The following is a 25,273-nucleotide window of genomic DNA, read 5'->3' as shown; positions in this document are numbered from 1 at the left end:
TTCCATCTCTTGCATTCTGTTGGTGGTGCTTGCATCTATAGTTCTTGTTTGCTTACGTAGATTTTCCATCTCCAAGGTTTCCTCAATTTGTGTTTTCATTATTGCTTCTATTTCCATTTTCAGATCTACGACAGTTTTATTCATTTTATTCAGCTGTTTGGTTTTTTCTTGGCTTTCTTAGCTTTCTTGAAGGGATTTATTCATGTCCTCCAATTATTTGTATGTGTTTTCCTGGCATTCCTTGAAGGATTTTGTTCTTGTAGAGAACAAAACCCTTTTAACTGAAAAATTATTACCTGTTCCCAGTCATGAACATGAAGCTTATCACACAGCCAAATTAAGAGTGGTAAGCAAAAGTGATCAAACGAAAGGACGCTCAGCTTCAGTGACAATCATAACTACAAGGTCCTTGGCCAAGGCACTGCCCTGTAGAGCTGACAAGGCATTTTGTGGTCAGCATCAAGCAAAGCCCAGCCTCCCTGTGAGGCTTACACTACTCCTCCACACCTTGTCCTTGTTGACAACAGCTCATGGTTCAGTCATCCTCTTCATAGAGGTTTTTGACATATGATGAATTAATCCCTTCATAATAGTATCATAATCGTCCAAATGGCCACTCAAAAAGCTAACTTCAGAATTACTTATTCTATTTCACCCACATTCACAAGGAAAACCCACTGGATGACCATTTGGACCTTAACTCTAAAATTCTGCTCTCAAAGAATTTCTGACTGAATAAAAACAAACAAAAACAAAACCTCTAAAAATGGACCTTTAGCTCCAGCCCCTCTCTATCTCTTGACCAGAAATGCTTCTTCTTCTACTCTAGCTGCCGGCAGTACTTACAAGTCCCCACACTGGTCAACACCAGTCTTCCCAGCAAGTGTCTGCCTATTAGTGCTCAACTCTTCTTCTCCCATACCAACCTCCAGACCATCCAGACATCCTCATCCTTGTCTTCTAACGCCTGCAGAGGAAGAGGCTTTGTCTACTGCTAAACGCGGAACATCGTGTCTTAGATCCGGGACCCTCACATTTCTTTGTGGGCATTTGTTGTAAAATAGAATGAACACATTTTTACTTCTTCTAGCTTATCACATGAACACTAAATATTTTATGTTTATTTATTTATGTGTAGGGGTGTTTTGTCTGAATGTAGGTTTGTGTACCATAGACATGACTGGAGCCCATGGAAACTAAAAGAGGACACTGGGTCCCTTTAAACTAGACTTTTAGACAATTGTGAGCCACAGTGTGGTGCTGGGAACTAAACCCAGGTCCTCTGGAAGAGCAGCCAGTGCTTTCACTTGCTGAGCCATCTCTCCAGCCCACTGGTCATACTTTTCTTGAAATATCCTGCTGGGATTCCAAGACATCATTCTCTCCTGATTCTCCTCCTGTCTCCTGTTTAGTCTTTTACTCATATTTTCTAGAATCTCTTTCTCAGTTATTTCTTTAATTGTTGGCATTCTAGATATTTGTTCTCCTCTTTCTCTTTGTACAATGGCCCAAATCTTGTGAGAGAAGTTAACATCCATGAGTCCTTGGTTTCTACATAATTTCACCCTACATTTCAATTTCCCCTCATCTCCTGACACTATATGCACTCAAGTGCATATACCTAGACTTTCATAATTAAGCCTAAGATTCTCCCACTTAACTCAACAAAGTCAGAAACTAGAGTTGCCATTATTCTCTCCAGATTTTCTGTGCTGTCTGCATAGTCTAAGTTCACAAAAAGTGCCATAATTTACCTACTCACCAAACCTACTACCTGGTTGGTTTCTGTCCTAAATCTTTCCCAGAACAGTCAAGTGACAACTCAAGCAGTTGACTACATAGACTCAAATCATGTCTCTACCATTCTGCAGGCATGTTATTACTTAACGCTTCTGTCTCAATTTCCTTGTAAGAAAGTGATGTACACTACTGTCAGGAATGATGTATTCAACTACTAGTCCTTACAGCAGGAACTGACACAAAGTGCTCAAAAAGATTTTCTACCAGTATTACTGTAGTGGCCAATCAATCAGCATGTAATATGAGCTCTTCTCCATAACCCTAATTCTAGTTTGATTCATGTCCTCATCATTCTAAAGCGCTATTACACCTTATTTAATAAATATTAAAATACATGTCTTTTAGATTTTCCCATCTTCCATTTGGGACGTTAGCTTATATGACATTGTGACAGCATATCACAATTCCACATGTAAGATACAGTATTTTTTTTCTTAGTGCATCTTAAAATTGTGGTGACAAGGACTACTAGTGAAACCTTACCTATTTGTCTACCCTTCCTTCTGATCTGCCACATCAGCTAGTGGTCCTCAGACGGCTACTGCCAGAAGGCTAAACAAAACTGGGAAAGAACCTATGAGACAGTGTTCCGCAGCTATCAATTACTTCTTTATCATGTTCTCTTAATCTTAAGTTCTTCTACAGTAGTAACTGCATTGCAAGAACTTCTGAAGAAAAATTATTGCTAAACTTTAACAATTTATCTATTTATTCACTTATTAAACAAATATGAGCAAGGTATCAGAAACGATCTGAGGCTCTGATCATACAGTTGAAACAAATCCAACCTTTTGTGAGTTTCACTGACAAAGGGAAATTAAAAACATAAATATGTAATATGGAACCCATACCATTTATGTACAATAGAGAAAAAGCAAAGCAGGGAGATGGATAAATTTAACGCAGCTGACAACCACTTGATTAATAACTGCCCCACATGGTAACAATGCCAACGCCATTAGATTTTAAGAGCATTTCCACAAATGAAAGAATCTCAATTAGGGATTTACCTAAGCAGATTGATTTAAAAAGGAAAGAGTAAATCACAGAGGCCTTGGGTTCCCACAACATATAGGCTGTATAGCTTTAGTTACCATACAAATAAGGACTGTGGCTATAGCTTCTGTGGCCTTGACAAGTCTTTGCCGTTCGTATTTTAGAAGGTCATAAATGTTGAACGAGGGCACGTTTCAGGTGCAGAACTTACAATCACCTCTACCTTTCCTGAACTCCCAAAATAGCTAAATGTTCTCTTTAAAGGGCTCCTATGCTCTGAAATAGATGCTCCCAGGAGCTGCTATAATTTATTTCAACCTGGCCGAATAGGAATGAATAAACCTCTTTACTGTTGGTTTTATCTTCCCTGCTATGCTTGGGAATACAGAATGATCTCTAAAAGTTTATGCTTTATTAACTTCATGAGCCACCAGAAAAAAATCCTGTCAGTATCATCAAGATAATTGAGCAGAGGTACCTTCAGTGTCCTGATATGATTCTCTGCTTCGCTCTTTTCTTTCCTAAAGTGCTTCATCAGCTCCTGGATATTCTGTTCATGCTTCGTTTTCACACTGTGCAGTGATGACGTGAGATCTTCCAGCTCCCTCTGGTGAACATCTCGTTCTAACTTTAACTGTGTGATAATGGTAGCCGTTTCTTCCTCTTTAGACTTTGCCTGGGCCGTCAGTTCAGAAAGATTCTTGAGCACAGCTTTCTTGGCTCTCTCTTCTTCGGCCAATTTATTAGCCAGATCTGCTCGGATGGCGCTCAAGTCCTTGATGGCCTCTTGCATCTCAAGAAGCTTGGCTTTGTCCTGGGCCTGGCTCCTCTTGAGCTCTGCGATTTCCTCCTCCAGGTGAGTTTTCTCAGCCTTCAGCTGGCTTTGCATCTTACTCTGTCTTTTCAGGTCACTCTCCAGTCGATGGATGGTGTCTAGGGAGTTCTTGACCTCCAGCTCGAGTTCAGCTTGGTGAGACTCAACATCACTGAGTTTCTTCTCCTTACAGTGAAGCTCCTCTTCCTGCTGGGCACGTTTGGTCAAGACATCATTGAGCTCCTTCCTGAGACTTTCTATCTGCTGTAAGGCTGGATAAAGCTGGTTTTTCAAATCATCTTTCTCCTTTAGAATCTAGTGGGTTATAAAACCAAACCAAAGAAATGTTACTACAAAATTTACTATGCATCTTCCAAGTAACAAAATAAAACTTAATCCATAAGGAAAAAAAATCATTAAATCATATTTTGCTATTTTAATGAATAATAATTTTAGACTGGAAATGGGAATAAGCATATAATCACTTTATAACTATGTAAAAATCACATATTACACTACCACATTAATAGGAACATGTATTTCAGACACCTGTTACCAAAATGTACTAATCTATAATGATCAACAATTAGTCAAATGTAAGATAAAATCAAGCAAAGGGGAAAAAAACCTCTGGTGTGACTTTACTACATACTGAAACATTAAAACATTGCTTAAAATAACAATAATGTATATTCCAGTATTATACAAAAACAAGAGGTAAACGATAATATGAGGAACCTAGACAACATATAATAAAGGTTATGACACATGATGTGTGTCACTTGTGATAAACCAATCAAATAATGCCAATGTCTGAGAAGAAAGAAGCACAGTAACAAACAAGAAACCTGGAGATCCCACAAAGACGGACATAAACTCTTTAATTATGGAAAGGTACTCAAGAGAAATCCATCCCGAGGGTAAGAGTAAACTGGGTGACAGAGGCCAAGAACCAACCATCCTGGTGTCTGATTATCAACACATTCATTTCAAACAACAACAGCAGCCAGTAGAGCCAAGTTGTTTCCACCGCACTCTGACCGTGAGCAATGCTTATGCTTGCTGCTGGTTCTCAAACGCCCTCCTTGATATGATAATGCTCAAGATAATGACAACAAAAATTACTCTTAAGAAACAGGAGGGAGATCGGTGCTAAACCCCTTGAGAGATTTGGGATAAATAATGGGGGGGGGGGGTGGAATAACAAAGAGAAAAGAATGTTCTAGCCAGGTAAGCACAAGAATGATATTGTCCAAAACCTTGGTAGGAGCAGAAAAGGGACAACTCTTCAAAGACCTCACACCAATCACCATTTTATTTTACTAAGAGGTTCGCTGGGGAGGGCTTAATGTTATTCTCCTGTGGAAAGGAACACAGAAAATGCCAGTGCATTCCTGAACTGCACCTCATAGGCCGCAGCACATGCTTGAAAAGTGAAACACTTTAGCAATACGCCTTCTCACCTTAAACTATTAAATAGTTCAGATCTCAAGCAGGTTATGACATCTCTCGGCAGGGGAGAAATGCATAGATGGAAAAGGTGGCAAATGAAGATACTTAGAGTCAAGCATGATCAAGCAAAAAGCTCCATACACAGGCAAGCTGAAAGTTCTGCCAACTCAGCAGGAACAAAATAAGAAACACAGGGATCACTAGTCGTATGACAGTATAGGAAACCTGGAGGAAAAGCAGAAACACGCATACTACAATCAAACTCGGATTCCTAATTCTTCCTCTTTACTTTTCAAAGCGCATCTGAAAATCAATGATTTCCAACAGCACTTAGAAAACGAGAAACTAAACTATCCGGACTAACAACCAGATCACAAGAGCGATGCCCTGCAGCCTCCCTGTGTGTTCATATGTGAGCTACTCAGGTGCACCGTGGTGAGACCCTGTGGATTTCTTCTATCCCAATATGGTACGATAGACCACGCCCTCCTGAAAGGTTGCTGTGAACACCCTCAAAAAATTACTTCACTCAACTGCCAACTGAGATGACCCTGGCACACATGTTATACCATGAAAGACCTAATTAAAGACGCCCCCATTCAACAGGAAGCAGTTTGGAGAGAAAAAACTACGCCCATGTTCCCAAATATTGTTTATAAATGTTCTTTTACATTTAAAGGGGGATATGATATAGGTATAAATAATTTGCATTGGTATGGATTTTAAGGTCAATTTTGTTATATGTATATGTGTTTCTGCTCTTAATTGAGGTATTGTGATTGTGTAGTTCATTTAAAAATGTAATGTATAATTAAAAAATATAGGTTGTTAATCGATAATGATCAATAATAGTCAAGTTTGTAGTCATGTTAGTTAGATTTTCTAGATATATAGAGATATAATTCAGATGGATAGGCATTCTTCATATCTTTCAAAGACTACAAAATATGAGTTTAAATGTTTTAATAACTTAGGACTGTTCATGACAGTGAGACACGTCTGCTCCTCGCAGCACCAATCTACTTTGAGAGGAAGATGGGCATCAAAGAGGATGATAGCCATTTGGGCAAGAAACTGCTCTTGCGCGGCGGCGGCCAGACGCGGCGGAGCGGCGGCGGCCAGACGCAGCGGAGCAACACCGCATACAGGAAGAGGCTTTCGGGGACCAGCGCAGAGACAGACCCAAGCGGCGGGAACAGGCGTGCAATAAGGAGAGCAGATCGCCCTACTACAATCGAATCAAAGAGGTAGGCCTTTGGTTGGCCAGGTCACTGGCACAAGGGGAGCCTGGTCCTGTCCTGAAGATCCTTCAGAGGGGTGAGAGGGTTCTTGGCCTGCAGCAGGAACCACGAAAGAGAGTGAGGGCATTTTGTAAGCGGAGCCCTTGGCCAGCAGGGAAACCTGATCCGGTTTTTAAAGGACCCATTGGATAGGATCAATAGGAGGAGATGGGCAGGCGTCAAGGCAAGAATTCTCCCAATAATCCGAAAAACAACATGAAAACATCAGAACCCAATGATCTTACAACAGAAGTATTTGAACAACCTAACACAGAAGAAATGGAAAAAATCGACTTTATGAAGATAATAGAGTCCCTTAAACAACATGTAAAAAATGCCCTTATAGAAATGGATGAGAAGTATAACAAAAAGTTTGAAGAAATGAGTAAATACGTACATGATACCCTGGGAAACCAAGAAAAAACCATCAAACAGGTAATGGAAACAGTTCAAGAATTGAAAACTGAAATGAAGGCAAAGAAGAAAATACAAACTGAGGACCAGCTGGATATGGAAAATCTAGGCCAACGAGCAGAGTCTACAGAAACAAGCATAATCAATAGAATACAAGAGCTAGAAGAAAGACTCTCAGATGCTGAGGACACCATAGAGAAAATAAACGAACAGATCAAAGAAAACAGCAAAGCCAACAAATTCTCAACACAAAACATTCAGGAACTATGGGACACAATAAAAAAACCAAACCTAAGAATAATAGGAATAGAAGAAGGAGAAGAGTCACAGCTCAAAGGCCCAGAAAATATTTTCAACAAAATTATGGAAGAAAACTTTCCCAACTTAAAGAAAGATATTCACTTAAATATTCAAGAAGCATACAGAACACCAAACAGACTGGATCAAAGAAAAACATCTCCTCGCCATATAATAATCAAAACACAAAATATACAGGTTAAAGAAAAAATATTAAGAGCTGCAAAAGAAAAAGGGCAAGTAACTTATAAAGGTAAACCGATCAGACTTACACCTGACTTCTCGATGGAAACTATGAAAGCCAGAAGGTCCTGGATAGAGGTTCTGCAGAAGCTAAGAGACCATGGATGCAAACCCAAACTACTATACCCAGCCAAGCTATCATTCATTATCAATGGAGAAAACAAAACATTCCAGGATAAGAACAAATTTAAACAATACGTAGCCACAAATCCAGCCCTACAGAAAGTAATAGAAGGAAAATCGCAACCCAAGCAATCCAACACTGCCAACACTGCCTACAATAACCCAGGCATCTAATGACCCTTCACGAGCACATCTCAAAGAAGGGAGACAATCTCTACTACCAAAAGCAATAAGAATAACCGGAGTAAACAACCACTGGTCATTAATATCACTTAATATTAATGGGCTCAATTCACCTATAAAAAGGCACAGGCTAAAAGAGTGGATACGAAAACAGGATCCAACATTCTGCTGTTTGCAAGAAACACATCTCAACCACAAAGACAGGCACCTACTCAGAGTAAAGGGTTGGGAAAAGGTGTTTCAAGCAAATGGTCCTAAGAAAAAAGCAGGTGTGGCCATACTAATTTCTAACAAAACTGACTTCAAACTAAAATCAATCAGAAGAGACCGAGACGGTCACTTTATACTCATAACAGGAACAATTCATCAGGAGGAGGTCTCAATCCTGAATATATACGCCCCCAATATAAAAGCACCTACTTATGTAAAAGAAATATTACTAGAACTCAAGGCAGACATCAAACCACACACACTAGTAGTAGGAGACTTCAACACACCTCTCTCTCCAAGGGACAGGTCAATCAGACAGAAACCTAATAGAGAATTAAGAGAATTATTGGAGGTAATGAAGCAAATGGACTTAACAGACATCTATAGAACATTCCACCCAAATAGGAAAGAATATACCTTCTTCTCTGCAGCTCATGGAACCTTCTCAAAAATTGACCACATACTCGGAAACAAAGGAAACCTCCACAGATACAAAAAAATATCAGTGTCCACCTGTGTCTTATCAGATCATCACGGATTAAAATTAGAAGGCAACAACCACGCTGCCCCCAAAAAACCGACAAACTCATGGAAACTGAACAGTCAACTACTGAACCACACCTGGGTCAAGGAAGAAATCAAGAAAGAAATTAAAGTCTTCCTTGAATTTAATGAAAATAAAGGGACAACATACTCAAACCTATGGGACACAATGAAAGCAGTGCTAAGAGGAAAGTTCATAGCACTAAGTGCCCACTTAAAGAAAACGGAGAATGCATACATTGGGGACTTAACAACACACCTGAAAGCTCTAGAAAAAAAAGAAGCAGACGCGCCCAGGAGAAGTAGAAGACTGGAAATAATAAAACTGAGGGCTGAAATCAACAAAATAGAAACACAGAAAACAGTCCAAAGAATCAATGAAACAAAAAGCTGGTTCTTGGAGAAAATCAACAAGATCGACAAACCCCTATCCAAACTAATTAAACGACAGAGAGAGAACACGCAAATAAATAAGATCAGAAATGAAAAGGGGGACATAACCACAGACACAGAGGAAATTCAGAGAATCATTAGATCTTACTACAAAAGCCTGTATGCCACAAAACTGGAAAATACAAAAGAAATGGACATTTTTTTAAATAAGTACCACATACCAAAGCTAAACCAAGACCAGGTGAATGATCTAAATAGACCGGTTTCTCGCGAAGAATTAGAAATGGTTATCAAAAATCTCCCTTCGAAAAAAAGCCCAGGACCAAATGGTTTCAATGCAGAATTCTACCAGAACTTCCAAGAAGAACTAATACCTATACTCCTTAATGTATTTCACAATATAGAATCAGAAGAGTCATTGCCAAATTCCTTTTATGAAGCTACAGTTACCCTGATACCAAAACCACAAAAAGACCCAACCAAGAAAGAGAATTACAGACCGATCTCACTCATGAACATCGACGCAAAAATTTTCAATAAAATACTGGCAAACCGAATCCAAGAACACATAAGAAAAATTATCCATTATGATCAAGTAGGCTTCATCCCAGAGATGCAGGGCTGGTTCAACATACGCAAATCTATCAATGTAATCCACCATATAAATAAACTGAAAGAAAAAAACCATATGATCATTTCACTAGATGCTGAAAAAGCATTCGACAAAATTCAACACCCCTTTATGATAAAGGTCTTGGAGAGAATAGGGATACAAGGGTCCTACCTAAATATAATAAAAGCTATTTACAGCAAGCCAACAGCTAACATTAAATTAAACGGAGAAAAACTCAAAGCCATCCCACTTAAATCAGGAACACGACAAGGATGTCCACTCTCTCCATACCTCTTCAATATAGTGCTTGAAATTCTAGCAATAGCAATAAGACAACATAAGGAGATCAAGGGGATTCGTATTGGAAAGGAAGAAGTTAAGCTTTCGTTATTTGCAGATGATATGATAGTGTACATAAGCGACCCCAAAAATTCTACCAAAGAACTCCTACAGCTGATAAACAGCTTTAGTAATGTGGCAGGATACAAGATCAACTCCAAAAAATCAGTTGCCTTCCTATACACTAAGGATAAGGAAGCAGAAAGGGAAATCAGAGAAGCATCACCTTTCACGATAGCCACAAATAGCATAAAATACCTTGGGGTAACCCTGACCAAGGAAGTGAAAGATCTACTTGACAAGAACTATAAGTCTTTGAAGAAAGAAATTGAAGAAGACACCAGAAAATGGAAAGACCTCCCTTGCTCTTGGATTGGGAGGATCAACATAGTAAAAATGGCAATTCTACCAAAAGCAATCTATAGATTCAATGCAATCCCCATCAAAATCCCATCAAAATTCTTCACAGATCTGGAGAAGACAATAATCAACTTTATATGGAAAAACAAAAAACCCAGGATAGCCAAAACAATCTTATACAATAAAGGATTGTCTGGAGGCATTACCATCCCTGACTTCAAACTCTATTACAGAGCTACAGTATTGAAAACAGCTTGGTATTGGCATAAAAACAGAGAAGTCGACCAATGGAATCGAATAGAAGACCCTGACATTAACCCACAAACCTATGAACACCTGATCTTCGATAAAGGAGCTAAAAGTATACAATGGAAAAAAGAGAGCATCTTCAACAAATGGTGCTGGCAAAACTGGATGTCAATCTGTAGAAGAATGAAAATAGATCCATATCTATCACCATGCACAAAACTCAAATCCAAATGGATTAAAGACCTAATATCAGTCCGAACACACTGAACCTGATAGAAGAGAAAGTGGGAAGTACTCTACAGCACATGGGCACAGGAGACCACTTCCTATGTATAACCCCAGCAGCACAGACACTAAGGGCATCATTGAATAAATGGGACTCCCTGAGGCTGAGAAGCTTCTGTAAAGCAAAGGACACTGTCACTAAGACAAAAAGACAACCCACTGACTGGGAGAAGATCTTCACCAACCCTGCTACTGACAAAGGTTTGATCTCCAAAATATATAAAGAACTCAAGAAACTAGACCGTAAAAGGCTAATCAACCCACTTATAAAGTGGGGCACTGATCTGAACAGAGAATTCTCAACAGAAGAACTTCAAATGGCCAAAAGACACTTAAGGTCATGCTCAACTTCCTTAGCAATCAGGGAAATGCAAATCAAGACAACTTTAAGATACCACCTTACACCTGTCAGAATGGCGAAAATAAAAAACACCAATGATAGCCTTTGCTGGAGAGGTTGTGGAGAAAGGGGTACACTCACCCATTGCTGGTGGGAATGCAAACTTGTGCAACCACTCTGGAAAGCAGTGTTTCGGTTTCTCAGGAAATTCGGGATCAACCTACCCCTGGATCCAGCAATACCACTCTTGGGAATATACCCAAGAGAGGCCCTATCATACAACAAAAGTATATGCTCAACTATGTTCATGGCAGCATTGTTTGTAATAGCCAGAACCTGGAAACAACCTAGATGCCCTTCAACGGAAGAATGGATGAAGAAAGTATGGAATATATACATATTAGAGTATTACTCAGCAGTAAAAAACAAGGACTTCTTGAATTTTGCATACAAATGGATGGAAATAGAAAACACTATCCTGAGTGAGGTAAGCCAGACCCAAAAAGAGGAACATGGGATGTACTCACTCATATTTGGTTTCTAGCCATAAATAAAGGACATTGAGCTTATAATTCATGTTCCTAGAGAAGCTAAATAAGAAGGTGAATCCAAAGACAAACACATAGGCATCCTCAGGAATATTAACCTTCATCAGGCGATGAAAGGAGACAGAGACAGAGACCCACACGGGAGCACCGGACAGAAATCTCAAGGTCCAAATCAGGAGCAGAAGGAGACGGAGCACGAGCAAGGAACTCAGGACCACGAGGGGTGCACCCACACACTAAGACAATGGGGATGTTCTATTGGGATCTCACCAAGGCCAGCTGGCCTAGGTCTGAAAAAACATGGGATAAATCCGGACTAGCTGAACATAGCGGACAATGAGGAATACTGAGAATTCAAGAACAATTGCAGTGGGTTTTTGATCCTACTGCACGTACTGGCTTTGTGGGAGCCTAGGCAGTTTGGATGCTCACCTTACGAGACCTGGATAGAGGTGGGCAGTCCTTGGGCTTCCCACAGGTCAGAGAACCCTGATTGCTCTTCGAGCAGATGAGGGAGGGGGACTTGATCGGGGGAGGGGGAGGGAAATGGGAAGCGGTTGTGGGGACGAGGCAGAAATCCTTAATAAATAAATAAATTTAAAAAAAAAATAAAAAAATAAAAATAAAAAAAATAAAAAAATAAAAAAAAAAAAAAAAAAGAAACTGCTCTTGCCTGGACTGATACATAAACTGGACACAAAAAACCCGCAGAGAGAGGACTGCTAAACTTGCCTAAAGGTGAGATGGTCTTTCAGGGTTCCTGATTCATAAAAGAGTCTACGAGACATTCTGCAGGACACAGCAAAAAATGACTAAACTGTTTTTAAAATTTCCTGCTTCATGGAAGAGTCTGCTGGATACTATGGGCCTGAAGGCCAAAGATGGATGCCCCAACAGTACAGAGAAACTTTGGGTGACTGTCTAGGCAGCGAGATGTCTCTGTCGTTTATTTCTTATTTGCTTAGGTAATATTATATCCTTCTGGAGTCTTTGATGGAGTTGAAGAATGGATAGTTATAGTTTTCCTTAGTTATGATAAAAGATAAAATAGATATAAATATTGTAACTGTAATTCTTGCTTGCTATACGTAATTTTTTTACTATATGTAATTTTACTATGTTAAAATAAAAGCCTTCTTTTTGGTTTTTTACAGAAAAAGGGGAAATGATGTGGGAGTGATTTCTTTCTAATCTGTTGCTTTCATTGGTTAACTAATAAAGAAAACTGCTTCGCCATCTGATAGGGTAGAATTTAGATGGGCGGAGTAAACAGAACAGAATGCTGGGAGAAAGAAGCCAAGTCAAGAGTCGCCATGATTCTCCCACTCCAGACAGACACAGGTTAAGATCTTTCCTGGTAAGCCAGCTCGTGGTGCTACACAGAATATTAAAAATGGGTTAGATCAATATGTAAGAGCTAGCCAATAAGAGGCTGAAACTAATGGGCCAAGCAGTGTTTAAAAAAATACAGTTTCCGTGTAATTATTTCGGGTAAAGCTAGCCGGGTGGTGGGAAGCAGCCCGCTGTACATATCTCAACAGGCCCTTGCTTATGCCCTCCCCTTGAAGGGAAGAAAATGACCTGATCTTATCTGCTTTTGATGCCATTTTTCTATGATTATATGATTTGGGGTTAAAATTACACGTCCTTTAGCAAGTAAAATAGTTTTGGTCATGTGACCAAGATTCCATAAATGTACATAAGAAGAATAGAAGAATTGGGGGGGGGGGCTAAAGAGAAAAGAAGCCCTTAGTCATTTAACACCCTTTTAAGTGGCAAATCTTAAAGCAGAACATAAATTATGCTACAAAAAGAAACAGACTAAGCATAGAACCATTTTACAAATAGAAAAACTGCATCAGTTAGCACACATAATGGATCAACAAAGTTACAAAGTTATTTATTACATTCATTCCTTAAACTACAAGAAGTTACATTTGTATCATTTTTACTTTGATATACAGTTTCAAATATACCCAAAAGTCATTTTGTGATACTAATTAGCCCTAAACAAAAAAGTGGATGATATTATACCTTAAGATATCTTTGTGATTTTTATTAAAAATTAAATCTTAAGTAAATATTCCATATAGGCAACATTCAGTAAGCTGCTCTCTCTCCTCTCCCTCTCCCTCTCTCTCTCCTCTTTCTCTCCCTCTCTCCCTCTCCTTGGGGTGGGACAGTGTGGGTGTAAGTGTATAGGTGTATATGTGTGTGCCAATGGGAATTGAACCCAGGACACATAATATGCCAAGCATGCATCCTATCACTGACCTGTGACCCCAGCCCAACATCAGGATGCCTTCCCCTATTACTCTCCACCTTATGATTTTAAGAACAGGTCTCTCACTGAACCTGAACTTGGTGTTTTGGCTGACCCGACTGTTCAGGTAACCCTCAGATGAACCTGTCTCTGGTTCCCAGTCCTGAGATCACAGATGTGAACCACTGTACCTAGCTTTTCCATGGCTTCCCGAGACCCAATCACAGGTCCTCATACTTGAACAACAAGTATGTGACATCATCCTAGCTGCTAGATACTATTAAATTTTCTCAAAATTGTTCACCACATATTTGTACGTCACAGATTTACTGAACCCTTGGAGCCTCCATGAAACATTTCTAAGCCTCTCTCCCTTGATTAATCATTGCTCACACTGTAACATGCCACATTAATTTTTAAGGTTTTTAAAGGATAAATTACAATGCCTGCTGTGATAATTGTAATCCTATCCTAACTGCAGCAATCACTTTAAAACTACTTCTCTGCTTATCGTCAGTAATGATAAATAATAAAAAATAATTTTATCAGGAATATTCTGGGAAATGATTGTTTAATAATTTTTAGTATTCTAAAAACTCAATCTAATAAGTGCTCAGCACCATAAATCGGGATACTGCCTGGTGACATGGACCCTTCCAATTTTCCTCTACTGAAGCCAGATCCCCAGACAGCTCCAGGTCCATCAGCAGCAACTCTCTGCTCTCTGGCTGCCTCCCCTTACAGGCATGTCCACAGAACCAGCTGCCAGGCCAGGCCGTCAACAGTATAATCAAGGTAAAGGAAGTTTCTGAGATCAAATCAATTTACATTCGAGTCCAGAAGCTTTGAGACTGCTTTACCTCCTGGCAGCTAGTCACTTAACTGTGTCTGATGAGTTAAAACAGACGGCACTCCACAGTGCATACAGGCTTCCCTGATCTTAAATCTGAAGAATACATACTTAAAAGGTAAAGCATCACGGTCATGACATTTGACCCAAAATAAGTATCTGTCATTGTAAGTGATGTCAGATGATTCTAGCAACATAATTGTCCGGAATTTTCCTTTTCTGATGCTATTTTTATTATTTCCAAAGAGAGTCCACTTACACAAAATTATTCTGGACTATTTTGAGTTCTTGACAAACAGCAAAGTATACACAACAACCCCAGACCAAACATGGACAAAAATCTATCATGACTTTTTAACATCTGTGTTTAGTTCAAACCAAAGATACAGCTGAAAATCAACACAGGGGCATTAAATCTATTAGAAGTAACCGATTGTGCAAGAGACACGATACAGTGAATACTCACCAAGATTGGCACAGGCTTTCTGCTGCTCTTAGGAGAGCATAACATAGTCAGAAGGAGCCTTGTGATCTGAAGGCACTGCTCTATCAACGAAGCTGTCAATGTCACCCCTGTAGACCAGCCTATTCCAGCACCTCCCAGAAGAATTCCTTAGTCACTACTACAGCTTTATCCCTCTCCTTTCTACCCTGGCCTTCAGTCAAGGTACTCAAAGAAATAAGACTCGAAAATCCATGCAGTAGGGAGTGAGCCTTCATGCTAAGGGAGATGAAGTGACTTTTCCTCTGGAGAGTTAGAATTTTGAAAAATAATTCCAATTAGGGAACTCATAAGCTAAACTGAGACAGAAGGTAGAAGATCCCTCAACTCTGAAAAGCCACCAAATATTAAAATATTTTAGAAGATCTGAAAAATGCAAACATGAAATAATGTTTTCCCTTCAACTAAACAATGTGTAATGGCTTTTTGTCTGAAGGTGTATCAATCTGTGTAGACCTAGCATGGTCTCAGGTGTTTGTTCAAAGGATGGATAGACAAACGCTAGGAACCTGGCGCTTATACCTGATTGTTCTTATCTGTCAGCTGGTCCAGGGTTTCTGCTTGTTTCTCCAGTGCCCGCTCCAGCTTCTTATGCTTCAGCTTCCACTGACGGATGGAGTCCTGGGCCTTCATTTTCAGGTCTTCTCTCCTCTTCTCTGCCTCCTCTCGCAGGGCTTCTGACCTCTGGAACTCACTAAGGTAGTGCTCTGCCTGCTTGGTTGCGTCCTCTGCGTGGTGACTCAGCTCTGAGATCTGGAGGTCACTGCGCTTACGATCAGCCTCACAGGTCTCAAAGTGATTCTGGATCTCCTTAAGTTGTTCTAGCATCTGCAGTTGTTGTTTTTCTCTGATCTCCAAGTCACGTGTTAGAGTCTAGAATGAACACATGGAACATTAAGATTAAATTCTTGTCAAGGTTGGGTGTGTGCCATGCTAGCCAAGGCACTCTGAGACAAGCCATCACCACCCAGTTCCATTCACCATCAATCTAGAAGGTCGGATTCATTGCTGTGTATTTAATATCAAATTAACTTGGGGTAAACTAGTACCTCTCTTCCACACTATATCTTTCTAATTGTCACAAAATTAGAAGGCAGTGCTGAGAAAAATGTGTTATTTTAGTAACTACCTACTGCTTTATTCAACTAAAGCAAAGTCAGTGATTTAAAATATGTCAGATTATTAGAAAACTCTTAGAAGTAATTACGTAGCACTTCACTATCTGGCAGCACATGAAACATATTATAATAAAATAATAAATCAGTAACAATAACATGAGCATTAATGATGGAAACCCCATGTTGATAACACTGTGTTTAAAAGTTCCTTTCAAAGATTGCCTGTGAAGTGGTCACAGTTATTTCCAGCTTTAGCAATGTAATAAAAGTCTAAACAGTTCTCTCATGCTGTTATGAACTACTGCAGTACACAATTTTAAATAAAACCTTATTCAGGACATTTCTTTTCTTTTCTTTTTTTTTTTTTGTTTTTTTTTTTGTTTTGTTTTTCGAGCCAGGGTTTCTCTGCAGCTTTGGGGCCTGTCCTGGAACTCCCTTTGTAGACCAGGTTAGCCTTGAACTCGCAGAGATCCACCTGCCTCTGCCTCCCGAGTGCTGGGATTAAAGGCGTGCGCCACCACTGCCTGGCTCAGGACATTTCTTTAGTCAAGGCAAGTGTCTTTAAACCTAGCTTTCCTGAAATAGGGTGGAGTGGGCAATTTTTACATTTGGAAATTTACACTAAATCATGATGAATAATACATAATAAGAGAATTAATTAAATATTGAATGTAAAATGAGACTAATTGGTTTTATACAAGTAAAACAAAGTTATTTTACTCATAAAACTTTGTAAAAAAATTCATAAGTACAGAAATTAATCATTTAATGTTTCACAAGAGATATTCCTCCTGACAGTCACTTTCCTACACCTAGAAATGACAAATAACTCTAAAATGTCATTGGTTCAAAAAATAATGGATGCAACAGGCTAAAATGATGCTGTGATTCAGATGAGCAATAAACATTTGTCCACCTGAAGGCATTGAAAAATAGGCAGGCTAGAAGTACTTACAGAGTTCTGGCCTCAACAGCAGCGTTTTTCAGCCTCAATTTCATTAACCATGATCAGTGGCTCAAAACTAAGCATCACTCCCCCTTTAATTTAAGAATAATCAAGCTACCATCCATAGAACTACAGAGGACAGGTATAAAGTAAGGATCTAGGGGGGACAGAAAGATCTCCTTAGGAAGGGAAAAAAAAGAATAGTTACAGATGGATGGGGACGCTGGAACTGGAAAACCAAGTGGGGAAGGAAGAGAGAGAGGGACAAAGGTGGGAATACAGGGAGAGACAGCTATAAATAATGGCCACTGGAGGGATATTATGGAAACATAATACAGTAGAAGCTTCCTAAAATATATACATATATAAAGGCAATCAAAATGAAAGCATCAAATAATGGAGGTGACAGGACACCGACTAGCCATCTCTTGTCATAAAATGAAGCTTCCAGTACTGGAATTAGATTAGTCTAATTGAATTGGTTGGCTACAGGGGTTCCATGTGAACCACCAAACAACCTAGGTTATGGCCAAGACAATAGTCATTCTCCACATACTGACAGCAAGGCAGAAGTACAATACCCATCACAACTCATTGAACATAAAGAAGCTGAGCTGGTGTCTACATAGAGCCTTCACCCCTACCAGCTACCATCTTTGGTACAGGAAGGCACTCTACTAATAAAAAAGAAACATAAACACAGTCTAGCCATAAATCCTTTTACCTACAATGGAGTCTGACCTACAAGATAAACTAGAGCAATGGTGGCACAAAACTTGCAGGAGTTAACCAATCAATATAGATGTAACCCATACTCTATAGATGTAACCCATACTCTATAGATGTAACCCATACTCTATAGATGTAACCCATACTCTATAGATGTAACCCATACTCTATAGATGTAACCCATACTCTATAGATGTAACCCATACTCTATAGATGTAACCCGTATCTGACACTGCTTAGTTGACCAAGAACCTCAAACTAGATAGCCCAGAGACCTAGAGAAAACCCAAATATTAATGTTCTAAAAAAAAAGATAAATAAAAGTAACAAAAAATGACTTCTAATGACATCCTGCTGTACTCTAGACCAGTGTCTTGCTTCGCTATCATCAGAAAAGCTTCTTTCTGTAACAAATAGGAACAAACACAGAGACCCACAACCAGACAAAATGCAGGGTTAGAGACCCAGGAACACTCAACCCTAAGCGGGATGCCTCTATCAAATCCCACCCCTTGGGGCTCAGGAACCTAGCAGAAGAGGAAGCAAAAAGAGTATAAGAGTCAGGGGACATATAGGCCATCAAGAAAACAAGGCCCTCTACATCACCATGAGCAAAGGTCTTAGAAACTCACAGAGACTGAGACAGCACGCACAGGGCCTGCATGGGTCTCCACCAAGTCCACTATGTATATGTTACAGCTTCCAGGTTAATGTTTTCATGAGTTTCTGAGCATGTAAACAAGTTGTCTCTGACACTTGTGCCTTCCCTTTGGTTCTTTGCTTTGCTTTATCCAAATCCAATGTGTTAGTTTTTGTCTTATGTTATTATATCTTATTTTATTATCATCCCTTAGAAGCCTGTTTGTTTTCTAATGCGAGACCAAAAGGGGGTGGATTCAGATGGGAGGGAAGCTGGAGAAGAAACTGGGAGGAGTAGATAGAAGGGAAATCATAACCAGGATATATTCTGTGAGGAAAAAAATAAAACTTTTTTCATATAAATGAAGTCAGTTTGACATTATAACAAAAATTCCTTTTTAAACAAATAACCATGCCTTGAAAACAAGGTTCATGTTCAGAGCAACAGGTTTGCATTTGCTCAGTTGCCCAAGTTCAGGGCAGCCTGGAAGACATGAGTCACCCCTTTGTCCGCCCAAATCAAACAGTAAACTGAGAACTGTGCACTTGCTTGCATGGAAAATTCTAAGCTGAGATCAGAAAACTCTAAGTGATTGTGGTTTACTATTTGCCCTTGTTCTAAAAGTTTTACAAATACTGTAGAAATCAACATTACTAATAAGCAACAACCACATGATTCTACATTTGACAGCAACAAACAAGTGAACTTTCTTGTTTCCTTCTTGTCTCTTTTGGCAACAACAACTTAAAAGCTGAGCAATTATAACCACCCTGTGTCAGACACTTGGCTCCTAAAAACAGTGTAAATACCAAAGAAACTGGCAGTTTAGTTGGGAAGATGTTCACAACCAACCCCTAAATCACATTCAACAACAGTGGGCGCTAAAATATGGTACAGAACTGTCTACAGGTCTACATGGTCTAGTCAGGCCTCCATGCTGCTTCATTTTGGTGGCAGGCAACCAAGACTTGCTACACTTAAAAAGCCGTCCAAGATCATACACTTTGCAGCTGAAGGAAAGGCACTAGATATAGTATGATTTACACTGAAAACCTGTCCACGATCACACACTCGACATAGTCTGGTTCCAGGTTCCCTGTTTGCCAACCTCTGTTAACTACCAATCTACCCAGTTCCTTGACGCCCTTCCTGTTGCTATACTTGATCACTGTCAGGGAAAAGAACTCTCCCTTGGCATCCTTTTTGTGACCTTCCAAACCTGGGTTCCTAATCTCTGTATTCTTTCACTTTAGTCATTGTCTTGCTGACGTCTCAAACTCTTTCTAAATTGTTCATCAACAAAAACACCAGCTGGGATGAACTAGGCAGTTTCCTAACTACCACAAGCTCTGAATCTCTTGGTGGGGGGGGGGGGTAATCACACAGGAGTAACAGTCAATTCAATCACAAATCAAGAGCCACCCATAAGCACTCAGAAAATTTTCCACACCACCATCCAATTTAGACAAAAGTCATTCCAAACTCTCTCATTAATATTCTACCATATGCAACCACCCAGCTCTCCTGAATAGAGTAAATTGAGGCAGTCTAGACAGGACACCACCAAAACAATCAACCTGTACAACTCTGAACCTTACCAATGACTCATCTGTCTGCTTCTGTGATGTCTGTAGGACTCCATCATCAGTAAACAAATAACCAGGAATGCTATTTCCTGGACACAACTTCTACCTGGAAGAATTCTTTATATTTAGAAGATCAGAATTATCTCATCCCTACAGCTCCATGGCATTTATTCCCCACTTAAATGCTATAAAAGGAGAAAGTCAAAAGCACAGAAACCCCATCTAACTAATTCCTTCTTATACATTACCAAAACATTAGAGTTTCCAACTAAATCTGAAACTTTTCAGAACTCAATTCCATTTCTAATCTCATCCTTCAAGGGGGAGAAAATGGTGATTGTGCTATGTTAAAGACCTCGGGTTTGAGGAGCTCTTGAAGGATGTAGAGGACTCAACATTACATAGTGAGACTTACGATAAAATTTAGTAACATAAAAGGATACCAAGAAAAATCAGCAAAGGAAAGGGGAACAGAGGCTGAAGGCCAGGGAAAATAGGAGTGATAAAATCCAGTCCTCTCTCCAAGTGGAGTCAAACATGAACTGCACAATCCCTCTAACAGGAAATTAGCAATACTTGTAAAATGTCATCAACTAGAAAAACTCATTAGAAGCTTCAACCATGGGACATTAACATAAGCAGCATCTTCTACCTGTCAGATACCAAAACTCAAACTACAGCACAAAAGCACACAAACAAAACACCCCAGATATTCAACACATTATTTACAATGTCTAAGCAAAGTAAATAGTATTAAGGGTCACACATTTGACTTCAAATCCCAGCTCTGGGACTCTGTGGCCTGAAAGGAGCAGATTATTCTCTCTGAACCAAAGCTATTCAATTTGCAAAGTCAGCCATGGAGTAGCAACCACTCAGAGGAGTCACAACCCACACAAGACCTAGGAAGCACATGAAGATGAGTGCCACATTTTAGAAACTTAAAATGATAGATTTTTATATCTAACCAGAGGCCATATTGTTATGAGGAAGGTACTACAATATCTACATTTTAGAGAGGGAAAGTTGAAGCAGAGTGGTCAATACAAGATAAAATAGGTATTTGACACGGAAAGGACTAGTCATAAGCCCTTATGTGCCAATTGACATTTCATTGTATTAATGACCTGAATATGGGCTAAAGAACTTGAATATCTATATAAGAGGCCAGAAATAGAAAAGAATCCTGAAATGGATTACATAAACATCAGTACACAGGTATTTCTAGAAATGTGTAGAAAGTAGGGAAAAAAGAAGAAGAACCACAGGATAAAGCTTGACATGAGTTTAAATAAAAACCAGGAGCTAGGGTCATAGTCCACTGGTAAAGCACTTGCCTAGAGTGTGCAAGGCTCTGGGTTTAACCCCTAGTACAGGAAGAAAAAAAAAATCTTATCTTGGTAGGCATGCTGGCTAAGCATGTAATACCAATACTTGGGAAGCTGAGGCAGGAGAATTAACAAAAACCCAATGTTCGCCTGAAGTACAGAATAAATTCCAAGTCAGCTATGACACATAGCAAGATCCATCCCAGAGGTACACACTTACTACCTACAATTTCCTAGACCAAAGACCATGTGCTAGGCACTGAGGAGAGGACAGCACAAGAACTGTCAACTGGGAGGAAAGACACACTGATGTCAGTGAGGAGACATATGACTCTGGTCAGGAGGAAGGACAAGAAGACTGGCGGGCAAGTGAAATGTGAAAAGAGAAGCTCCGAGTAAAGGAGTGGAAGTGAGCATAAACAGAGTCTACACCATGAGCTCTTGCAGGCTGATGACAAGGAGTGACAGGCGCAAAAGGCTAAAGAAAGACTGCAAACTACGGTCAGAAACCTAGCTGAAGGGAGGCCAAAAGCCGCTTGGAACTTTCACAGGTTTCAAGGGAAGGGCTTAACATGATCATACAGGTAACTGAGGAAGATTATCACTAAAGGACATTATGCTAATACTCACATACACACACATACATATTTACATGTGTGTGATGTATATGTATATATATATACACATCAAATATATAATAGCTATGGCCTTATGTTTATACACAGTTAAATGTCCTACAATAAAAAAATGAACTTCATAAAATTACACAGATGTTTATATTATAGTTGTTTAATGGACTATAAAGAATAACTTTTACATTTTAATTATTATAGAGCATTAAAGTTTGTATATTTTTATTAAGTTTACCTTAAGAATAATTATTTGGCTGCAAATCTTTGGTAAGAACACAAGTTTTACTGATAATATTTCTCATAAAAACTATTCCACCAACCAAGAATGACTGGAGCAGTTTGTAGAAACACACTACAATGAAAGTGGTGCCTATCTGAACGCACAGGCACAACACATTAACGCAAATGGCATCTCAAGCATGGGCATTCAAAGCTTTGTTCTTCAAAAACATAAAAGCCGTACACCTACAGCAAACAATGGCCAACAAGCCACTGGAAATAGGATTCCATATAAATAAACTACCATTTGAAAGAAATTCAACAAATTATCCTTAATAATGACCCTATGACAAAGACTCCCCAGCACTCTCCTGAGCTAAGCTTTCTGGGGTACAAATCAGAGCTGTAAAACAGAACTGTAAAGATCTGGAAAGAAGAAGTAAGGCAAAGGTCATATTGCTCCCTCTGTGACATTAATGGCGGTCAAAGAGACGCCATGTTGTCCCAGGGTGAATGCCCACCCTTTGCCACTGAGGGTTCTGCAGCATCCACTTCTTATGCTTACAGGAGGTCTAGGTGTGGTAATTAGGTTAACAACATTTAGGGCTATAAAATCATCCAGAACAGTTCTTCCCACAATAAGCATTGATATTATATAGCCTGACTGTCACTGATTTAACAGGATTTCTCTGAAATTCTCAGATTTTTAGTTGAATCATGCCCCACTCAGATCTGTTGGAAATTAGCCTGATATGTTATTGTATGTCTTGAGCTCACTCATGTCAGGATAATTTTGGTGTTTTATGGAACTAGTACTAAAAGAACAACTCATCAATTGTACAGTCAGGAGAACTAAGACAAGCCTCTTTGAACAAAAGAACTCAAATCAATCAAAGCAAGTCTGCAGCTTTGAAACATATCTACATGAAGCTAAGTTATGACATCACTCACTGAACCCATAATATATAAGGATTTTCTCAAGCACATGAATGGCAAGTAGAATGCACACTTAGAATCCAGGAACAAATTCTTACGTCACGCAAAACACACATTAAACTGATTCAAACTTTTAACAAGTTATAGAGAAGGCAAGGGCTACTTTCGTGTCATGTCAAATGAGTTTTATATAACTTTCCATTTCTAGCATAATAATTTTAACCACATACAATGTTATCATTGTCTTCCTAATAAGTAGAGAGACACATACAGGACACTAATCCAAAATATTAGTTCCCTTGAGTCTTAGTGATTAAAAATAATTGTTTCTTCACACATCCTATGAGAACATTTGCTTCATACAGCTACTTGTACTTTTTAATCATACCAAGCCTAAGACAAGTACAAGAAATAATGGTTCAATTTGTTAAATGCATTCATCTCTGTGAAGAAATGAAATATTAACTTGTTTCATTAACTGTGATGTTCATTATACAGATTTTAAATACATTATCTCTTTAGAATGTTTAACTATGGTTAACTTCTAGGGCCCAGAAATACACAAGGGAAATCTGACCATAACACACATATCTTAAATTACATTTATATTTTCTTAAATTTTTTTGCACTCCATTGGACCGATAATTTTAGCCACATAACTCTTGATGCTTAACTTGATGCTTTGAGAAAAGAAAATTCAGGGCTGAAAAGATGGCGTGGTAGTCAAGAGCACTTGTTGCATCTGCAGAGGTTTGAGTCCCAGCACCACGTGGCAGTTCACAACTGTCTCCCCAAATATCAACTCTGTGGGCACCAGACACAGACATGGTCCACATACATACTTGTAGGCAAATTACTTATATATGTAAAATAATAAAACAAATCTTAAAAAATTTAAAGAACAGAAAACGTGGATAATTATTGTATAAAATCATTTTGCTTTAGAGGCTAGAGAGATGGCTCAGATGTTAAGATGTTGTGACCAAATACCTAAACAAAGCAGCTTAAGGTGGGGAGGATTTATTTGGGCCCAATGTTCACAGAGTATAGCCCATCATGGTGCGAGGACAGGATAAGCTGAAGATGGCTGGCAGCAGACACCACAAACATCTGGGCAGCAGAGTAAGCAGAAAAAACTTGGCCCAGGAGCAGAGAAGTTGCACCACTCATAACCTGAACTAAAGACACAATTTCTACCTAAGGTGAAAACTCACAAAACTCTAATAACCAATCAAAAGACAAGCTCATGGATACAGAACAAATCAGAAGCTGTCACCGCTGCAGCTGCCTTCGCCCAGCCATTCTGCCCAGCGGTGAAGAAAACCACCAACCACAAGCTGTCTCTCTGCCACCTTCTCTGCTCTGACCACCCAAGAGAGCACAAGAACAAGAGGGAGTGTCCAACTCTCTCTCTCAGCTTTTAAACTGTGTTGCAGGCAGACAAGACCACACCCTAAGGCTTGCTACCCCAAAAGTCATTGGCTAAATGGACGGAAATCCCCCCATATTTCTCCCCTTTTTTTCTCTAAATAAGAAAGTGGTAATCCTACCATAAAACTATTCACAATAAGAACAAATATCAAGTATTGTGCAGAAGAAAGGAAAGATAATAATATAAACAAAAATGAAACGACAGCCAACAAGAACAATATAAATCAAGAAACATATGCTAAATGTCCAGGCTATACATAACAAGCAAATAACAGAAATTATTCCAATAGCGGTCCTATCCTGGAAAGTCTAAGTCTTGTACCTAATATGCCTAGATAAAATATGAGAGAAATGTAATTGTAATTAAGACCCCCTGAGAGTCTTAATTACTCCATGGGAGTGATGGCCCAGGTGATCTAACACTCAGGATAGCTTCAAGGTAATTGATTGAGATTATGCAGCCTCACAGACTATTACAATAAAGATTTAAACATAATTCTGCATTGTTTTCAGGAATCCCATAAGATTACCAGTACACTCCCCAGGAAGTAGTTAGCATAGAAAACTATGCCTAATATTCCCAAAATATTGATTATAAATGGTTTTCATTT

General features: G+C 39.2%; 1 protein-coding gene across 3 annotated transcripts in view; it reads right to left on the bottom strand.

Moving 5' to 3' along the window:
* LOC121434350 (centrosomal protein of 128 kDa-like) overlaps nt 1-25,273 on the bottom strand; it is a 359,842-nt gene that overhangs the window by 231,210 nt on the left and 103,359 nt on the right. For all 3 annotated transcript variants that reach the window (XM_041633226.1, XM_041633227.1, XM_041633228.1), the window contains 2 exons: nt 15,620-15,970; nt 3,275-3,925 (listed from right to left, as the gene is read on the bottom strand). In XM_041633226.1, coding sequence (XP_041489160.1) covers nt 3,275-3,925; nt 15,620-15,970 — 1,002 coding nt within the window. The remainder of the gene's footprint in view (nt 1-3,274; nt 3,926-15,619; nt 15,971-25,273) is intronic.

This window comes from Microtus oregoni, unplaced genomic scaffold (assembly GCF_018167655.1).
Source record: "Microtus oregoni isolate MIOR12 unplaced genomic scaffold, Mior012 000043F_ref0000047, whole genome shotgun sequence".
NCBI lineage: Eukaryota > Metazoa > Chordata > Mammalia > Rodentia > Cricetidae > Microtus > Microtus oregoni.
This window is presented reverse-complemented; position numbering and strand designations above follow the sequence as displayed.